Here is an 8,728-nt window from a genome sequence, read left to right as displayed (position 1 = left end):
AACAGTGAATTTTCCAAGGCAATTCAAAATTTTGAAACAGTTGTTAACTTGACATGTTTCCGCATTTGTAAAAATATATATTGGACATAGCAATATGCAAGGAAAAAAATGGCTGACAACCAGGTATGTCGTCGAGTCATTCACAAGTTCACTGTAATTCCATTCACAAATCCCTTCAAAAGTAAACGGTAGATGAACACTAACAAATAATGCATTTTTAAAGCTCATTTACATAGCTTGTGAGTTGGATTGGCTCAAGATAACTTGTGACGGAGTTGCAAGGACTTGTGCTGGACTCGACTACATTCCTGCTGACAACAAATGATTAATAACCTCAGTAGCGTCAAAAACACAGGTTAAACAGTTGGTACACAAGATTTGTTTTTTTCCCCGGATTTTCCCTCCAACTAATGGTTGAGCGAGAACATACACATTTTCAAGCTGTGAATTTAGTAGAATCTTGATAAATGTGTTAGGGAATGTGAAAATAAGGTAGCTATATACACGCCAGTAGTTATTTGGGTAAACCATTAATTTTCAATCGATAATCATACGACATACATTTGAAAACAATTCCACACAGTCGATTACGTATAAAATACATTATTGTCAGTTGTGCATAAAAGATTAAGCTTAATCACGTGAACCTTAAATGCACTATTTGCTAATAATACCTTTCTGATCATTTCTTTTTTTCATATGTTTAACATAAGCAGTTCGTTTTCCTGAATTGTTTGCTTCTAGTAAAGTTGGTGATGGATCGTGAGACATTGTCACTTTATTGACTTGTTCATATATGTTACAAGCGTTATTTATGGCTATGGTCGATTTGGATGTACTAGTAGAAAATGTTTTATCCAAATAATTCGAAGTGAACGACCATTGATCCAATAGAAATGTCAATTTTTCTTTCACTTCCAAACAATTGATATAATTTCAAGTCGAAATTTATTTGTCAATTTCTATTGCATAAAACGATGCTCCAACGATTCGAAGTCTTGTACTCAACGCACACTGGAAACTATTCAGCCGTGTGGTTGCGAAGGCAAAGCGTCAGCTCCATTCGATGACCTCCAAGTGAGATACGTTTGTATTCAAAATAATGTTCAAAATAGTATTCACAATGAAGTAAAGTTGACCGTTGGCCACGCGATCTTGCAAATCTGACCAAAAAAGTCCATTTTATTACAAAAAAGAACAGAAGATCCAATCGCTATAACTTCACAAAACAACCAAGTGAGCTATTTACGGAAGCGTAGAAGTGCCAAAAGAAATTAAGAAAAATTTAGTTCCTATATATCTCGCTGCGGCGAGTTACTTTCTCGCCGCGGAGAGTTACTCTTTGGATCCTATGGAACGCCAAAGAGGCACTAAATGTGATCATCGAATCGGCGATGCACTTTCTCGATAGGTAGTGGAGTTTTGCATTTGGTGATTGACTGTCACAATCTGTGGAAGATTTTCGCGAGTGGTGATGGATTTTCGCGATCTGTGATCAACTTCTGGCATGAGTAACAGCCTAATCACCCATACAGGGCTGGGTTCTAATTTCTTATATCTGGGTTCTAACTGTTAAGCACGTCCAGTAAATAAAATAATTTATGAAATAACTAAGTTGTCCTTTCTCTTTTGTTAAGAATAAATTAAGAATGAAAACACAGTTCAATACGCTAAATAGTAACTCGCCGCGGCGAGATAATAATTCGCCGGGGCGAAATAGGAACTTGGCAATCAATGATCATTCACCACGTAATGTGTACTTCGTGCATGCGGGAGAGTTCTAATTTAAGATGAGATTAAACATTCATTCATCTTTAGCTTCAAGTAAACTTTGGCGCCGATTCGTGTCTTGAAACTTTTAATTGTGTATTTTGGACCTGAGTTGAGCAATTCAGAAAAAAATAACGCTTCGTGTACAAAATTCATCAGTCGTAAAATCAAAGAAAAGAACAGATAAATACGTGAGACAATATAAGGACATCATTCAACCTGCACGTTGTCAGTCCTTAGTTATTAATTTGTTTTGTTTATTTTCATATATTTTATTTTAAACCTAGGCCTCCATTAGGTCTTATACAAGCGGGCATAAACAGATTCAAAGGGGGTATAGGAAGGCGGTCTAATGCTGAATGATATCGTTGGCATCACACCTTGTGATATATCTTTACTGAGTACAGGTCAGCCACTGCCAGCTGCTGCCCGTCCACTGTGATTGTGATTCCTAGGGGGCTGTACAGCCCCTGGGACACGCAGCTGACAAACTGACCTGCACAGTTATAGTGGTGTATGTGACCACCGTTGTAGTACCCTGTGCTCACTACAAGGTAGATACCCGAGCTGTTGCTGCACACACCCCTGCATGATTTCACCGGTTTACCGTCGATTGTTGGCTGGATTGTGTTTACAGTCACAGCCTTGCCATTAGACACCTCCACTTTCTCCATTACTCCCTGCCCCCAATCACTGACCACAATCCAACCATTGCCTAGTACAGCCAAGAAGTTAGGTGTTATGTTCACTGGCATGGTGTGTAGGATCTCACCATTCCTGGGATTGTGCACAGTCAACACCTTTCTCTCCTCATCACCCGCTATGATGTTACCGTTGGGCATGACAGCCACGCTCACGAGCTTCACGACTGTCTTGCCAACCTCATCCTCTGGCACTGTGCGGAAATCAAACTTGTGCGTGGTGTCCCTATCGTAAACCATCATCTTGCCGACGTTAGCACACACCCACTGATTCGATACAGCAACAACGTCATCTGGAAACAAAATAATTTTGAATAAAATGATCAGGTGACTGAAAGTATTTCGAGTTATTACTCTTGTCAAGTAAAACAGAAATGAATGAATTAATGACTATAAATAAATCTGACTTTTTGAGAGTCAAGTATTTCTGATCCACTTCAGCTCGTTACATGTTAAAATCATTTGGAAAAAAATTAAAATGCATATGCAACGTGCACGAATAAGTTTGTATAATAAATGTAGGGATTTTGATCAAAAACGTGTTCTTTCGACATTGACTGGCTATCATAAACTGTGGATGTCACATAGCGTTAGGAATTATGATGGTCAAGAATTCTAGTATTATTCTCATTAGCATCGTATTGGAAAGTTTTTATTTGGGTGTAGAACAATAAATCTGTATCTGGACACCTACTGACAATAGGTGGCGCTCTTTACTTAGGATATTTTAACAGTAAAAAAACTTCCGAAGAGTGGGTTAGCTGCTGTTCATCCTTTCAAGAAAAATTGTATTTCTCTTACCTCGAGTTTTGTAGGATATGACAACATGGGCAATGAGGACGAGGACATGATATTTGAACTCGAAGGGCAAGGTGTGTGTGTGTGTGTGGGAGGGGGGGGGCTAATAAAAGAGGTAGAAAGACAAATGTTCGGTAGGAGGAAACTTGATGAACTACAATGCCTCCTCCGAAATAACAGTGATTTTACGCAGGAAAAAAATCTAGACTTAGTGACAAGTCGACTAAACTGTCGGTGAACTTCAGTCAAACTCATTCGGCGCGGCTGGCATAAGACTAGAAGTACGTAATCGGCCGGATTGCAACAAATCTAACAACTTGACTATTGCGTTCTCGCACCGTTATTCATGTGTGACCCTGGGTGTTAAGAGTCAAAAAGTAGGAAGAGGACTCGGCGACTCGGTTTCTGTTTTGTGCTGGTTTATTCTGGAAAACGGGAAAAAGGAAAGCAAATAATGACATGGTCTTTCCTCGTTTCCGGTCAGCAGTGACGCTAACCCGGGTCCCGTTGACTACGGCTATTGTGATTGGCCGTTGGTGATTTAAATAATAATGAAACAGATTTAAATAAGAAAACAGTACTGTAACGGCGGTGCCGGGCCGCCGGCAGAGGGCGCCAGCACGGACCCACGGTGCAACCGTAGCGTTGGGACCCCTGCTGCTGGGCCAGGGAGACCCGTTGCCAGACTGCGCCGACTCAGTAGTGTGACTTTTGTATAGCGTTCCTTTTTGTTGTGAGTTGTATAAAGAGAGAGCCTCGTGTAAAGAAAGTGGCAAGAATAAATGGCCGGAGAGCCCCAAACCCTGAAGAATAGTGTCTGTGGTTTCCTTCGTCTGGCGTGTGAGAACCCCAGATTCGTTCCACGTTACATTGGTGGCAGCGGTGGGATGTCTGACGGAGGAAAAACAGGTAGAATTTGGAGTGTTTTTCGCCATGAATACACCGGGTTGAGTTAGTCTGGCGTCCGACTCGCCACTCGGCGGGTACGCACGCTGGATCAGGGCCTCGCAGAGCGTAAACCAACCTGGTGAGATGGCCAGCAAAGCGTTCGTCACGTTGGATGACTCGGAGTTGGACTTTTTCAGTGTTTCGGGGAGCCAGCTAGGCCCACATGCTACATCCCATGGAGAATCGCGCCGCACTGTGCACCACGGCGCAACAGACGCTCTGTTCCACTCGGAACACTGCCGAGTTGCGCCTGTTGATAAAGCGGGGCTGGCCGGGCTTGATCGTCCGGAGACACCCCGCATCAACACACGTGCCAGGGCCCACGATGGGAACAGCCCCGTAACACACACACCATACAACGGACGCATTTTTTTCTCCGGAACAGCTCCGTTTTACAAACACCAATTCACCGGGTGCACGTTCCCCCCGGAACTGCCCCGTAACACACACATTCATACAACGGACGCATCCCTTGGGGAATCGCGCCGCACTGTGCACCACGGCGCAACAGACGCTCTGTTCCACTCGGAACACTGCCGAGTTGCGCCTGTTGATAAAGCGGGGCTGGCCGGGCTTGATCGTCCGGAGACGCCCCGCATCAACACACGTGCCAGGGCCCGCGATGGGAACAGCCCCGTAACACACACATTCATACAACGGACGCATGTTTCATCCGGAACGGCTCCGTTCCACGGACACCAATACACCGGGCACGGTTTCCCTCCGAAACGGCCCCGTTCCGCGCATGTACAAGCGCCGGATGCGTGTTCCCCGACAAAGTTGCTCCACACGGACGTCTATGGCGCGGAGCCGGCAGGGTTGCTCCGCATGGACGTCTATGGCGCGGAGCCGGCAAGGTTGCTCCGCACGGGAATCAATGGAGCGGAGCCGGTAGAGTTGCTCCGCACGGGATTCAATGGAGCGGAGCTGGCGAAGTTGCTCCGCACGGGAATCAATGGAGCGGAGCCGGTGAAGTTGCTCCGCACGGGATTCAATGGAGCGGAGCCGGCGAGGTTGCTCCGCACGGGAGTCTATGGAGCGGAGCCGAGGGAGTTGCGCCGCACGGGAGTAAATGGAGCGGAGTCGAGGGAGTTGCGCCGCACGGGAGTAAATGGAGTTGAGCCGACATAGTGGCTCCGCACGGGAGTTAATGGAGCGGAACCGTGGAGTTGCTCCGCACGGGAGTCAATGGAGAGGAGCCGGCGCAGTTGCTCTACACGGGACTCAATGGAGCGGAGCCGATGGAGTTTCTCTGCACAGGAGTCAATGGAGAGGAGACCCCGGGGTGGGCCAAGAGGAGAACCCAGAGGTGATCCCAGAGGTGATACAAACGGAGAACCCAGAGGAAAACCCAGAAGAGACCCCCAGAGGTGACCCCGGAGGAGACCACAGAGGAGACCAGGAGACCCAAGCGGATACCCCAGCGGAGGCGCCGCCTTGTTCGGGGACGAACAAGGGTCCTCGGAGGGGGCTGTATAACGGCGGTGCCGGGCCGCCGGCAGAGGGCGCCAGCACGGACCCACGGTGCAACCGTAGCGTTGGGACCCCTGCTGCTGGGCCAGGGAGACCCGTTGCCAGACTGCGCCGACTCAGTAGTGTGACTTTTGTATAGCGTTCCTTTTTGTTGTGAGTTGTATAAAGAGAGAGCCTCGTGTAAAGAAAGTGGCAAGAATAAATGGCCGGAGAGCCCCGAAACCCTGAAGAATAGTGTCTGTGGTTTCCTTCGTCTGGCGTGTGAGAACCCCAGATTCGTTCCACGTTACAGTACTTTGGGAGAAACTACACAATTATGGAAGGAAACCATTTTTAGGATGGCGACATATGCAGGCAGTGCAATATATGCAGTGAATTTTTGCGATGATATCCAATCGCGCACCGCTATGCAAAGGAGGGCTCATTCATTCCGTTACATCTGGAGTTCTTCTCAATACGTCGGGGACATGTTTGCGGATCTGGCGACGTTTTAACGACCAATACACTCAGCTTGGTCAATTGTTTATAGAAATAAAAAGTAACACTGTGATATACTTGATTTATATGAGTCGTGTATGCCATATAATTAAGTTTGTTACCAACCGTAATAAGAATGATCTTCCGTGGCGGCCTTAGAAGCTGAACCAATCAGAGTCATGGGCAGTATTTTCCTGAATGCAATTTTTTTGGGGGATGGACAGGGATATTTGCCCCCCCCCCCGCAACGCCAATGATCAGAGTGCTCTCATAGAATTCGCTAGCGATTCAAAATACTTTCATATGTTGTGTACACCAATGAAAACGTTTTCTCCAAGTCGGTATTTTATCAGAATGAGTCAGCATCATTTTGTCTGGAAACCAGACTACACGCATTGCAGCAATATTTTGCGTGCGTGTGGCCAGTAACCGGTAACCGTACACAAAACACTTACCGACTTGGCACCAAGTCTAGAAAGAATCTGGAAAAATAGAACTGATTTTTATAATGACTATGACTGAAGCACAATCATTGTTTCCCTTTCTGTGTGTCTCTGAAATTCAAATTTCACAGCGATTTAATTTTTTAAGAAAATGAACTCGAGGGTAGGGGGACACGGGTAAAGTTTTAGTCGCTGTCCGAAATTAAAAGAGAACAAATACTATTGTCATTAGGCCTATATATTTGTATAGGACGTAGAAATGGGGATATGCATGAAATGTGTGAGTTTGTGTTACATACCCTATGTGGACTTGTGAACAAAAGAGGTCCACATAATGCAGGTTGTGTTAACGTTATGTGGACTAAGCCGTGTCCACATAAGGTTTTGCCCTTTCTGGAAAACAGGTTTAGAGGCATTTTTGGGTTAGGTTTATCCGTAGCAGAATGAAGAGAAACACTATAGGGAATCATAGAAAAAAAATTGGGTTAAAAGAGTTTTCACAGTTTAAGTAAAGTTATTTTTTGTACCGAGTTTTCATAACTACACGAAAACAAAACAATGTCCACACAAGGTATGTAACGTAAGTCTGTGGGTGTGTGTGTGTGTGTGTGCATGCACTAACAACTTACTTGCGTTTATTGGAAGGTAGTTCTTAGTAGGCCCGTTTTTATTGCAGATTACAACTCGCTTGTTCTTCCAGTCAGTCACAGCAATCTCGTCAGGGTCAGCAGCAGCAGCAATGCCTTTGGCTACTTCAAACTCCCCTTCACCACTCCCCTGCTTTCCAAAGCACTGAAGCTGCTCCCATGTGTCTTCCACCATCACCTTGCCCAGATCGATGTCAAGCTTCTTGCTCTTAGCGAACACGGGATGCAACTTCAATCGTGCCATCGTGGGAGGTGGTTGACCTCTGAGATTGTCCATGTCTTTGCTGATGACGGGATGGAGAGAAAGGAAATGGGTATCGGATGCATTTCTCGTTACTTCTTGGCTGGTCTGTAGGCAATGTTTCTTTCTCTGCAGCATGTTACTCAGTTTCTTCTCGTGCTCGTCCAATCGCTTATTTTGTTCCTTTTCCTGCGTGGTGATCTCATCGAAGAGTCGTGTCTGTTCAGCATTGATCTTTGCTTTGCCCTCAGCAGCTCTGTCCTGCACCTTTTTTCGAGCCTTTGCCGTGTTGGAGTATAAAATCTTCTTAGATGCAGCCACATCCCGTAGAGATCCTTCAAGGCCTGTTATGTCTTCTTCGAAAGCAGAAAAGCCACTCTTCAGTGACTGTCTGAATTCTTTTGAAGCTTTTCCGATGTCAATGATGTCATGATCGGGTTTCGAGTGATCTAAAACAGGACATGCATGGCAGATCAGCTCGTCACATGTCTTGCAGTAGAATTTCACGCTCTCCTTGTGATTCTGGCATTTGTACTCGTCTGCTAGTTTAGGCACGCTCACCTTTCCCTGACGAATGTCATCAAAACTTAATATTTTGTGCGTCTTTAACATGGGAAATTGCTGGTGTGTCTTGCAGCAGTCCAGGCAGATATTCATCTCACAATCCAAGCAGCGATCTTTGGCTTCGTTTCCCTTATCACACACCTGACAGATGAGCTTTGCTTCACCTAAGCATGCGACTTTTTCCTGTAATTCAAACTCATCAATCAAACCAACCAAATGGAAGTTGGTTTTGAGGCCCTGGATGCCAGACTGTGGAAGTACCGTCTCCTGACGACACACCGGGCAAGGGATTTGTGGTGCTCCTCCGTATGTGCCATCACGGTATTTTACGAGACACTCCTCACAAAAGCTATGGAGGCAGTTCAGTACTTTCGGCTGCTTGTATTTATCTGTGCAGATGCTGCACTCAAGATGAACGCCAATCTTCTCCAAAGCAGAGCCAACCGATGCAGCAGTTGCCATCCCTGTGCATAATAAGTAAAAAAGTTCTACATGACACTCGAGGGTCGTAAAATCAATCAAATAATGACATGTTATGCGCGATGAAAATTGGTATATAATTACATCTAAGTGCAGTCTATTGAAACATTTTAAATTGAATTTGAAATTTTCTGTTTTTTTTTCAACCGCAGCTTTAGCAAAAAAGGTGTTTGAAACAAAAGAGAC

General features: G+C 45.2%; 1 protein-coding gene across 1 annotated transcript; it reads right to left on the bottom strand.

Annotated features, from left to right (window-relative positions):
• Positions 1-2,144: 2,144 nt before the first annotated feature.
• Positions 2,145-8,524, bottom strand: LOC119735460 (E3 ubiquitin-protein ligase TRIM56-like). The gene is made up of 2 exons (XM_038209162.1): positions 7,240-8,524; positions 2,145-2,764 (listed from the first exon to the last, which is right to left on the bottom strand). Exons 1-2 carry the CDS (start codon positions 8,522-8,524, stop codon positions 2,145-2,147), a joined length of 1,905 nt encoding a protein of 634 aa, XP_038065090.1.
• Positions 8,525-8,728: the final 204 nt, after the last annotated feature.

The sequence above is a fragment of the Patiria miniata genome, unplaced genomic scaffold (assembly GCF_015706575.1).
Source record: "Patiria miniata isolate m_02_andy unplaced genomic scaffold, ASM1570657v1 HiC_scaffold_29, whole genome shotgun sequence".
Lineage (NCBI taxonomy): Eukaryota > Metazoa > Echinodermata > Asteroidea > Valvatida > Asterinidae > Patiria > Patiria miniata.
Note: the sequence above shows the minus strand (reverse complement) of the source record. Positions and strands in the feature narration are given on the sequence as shown.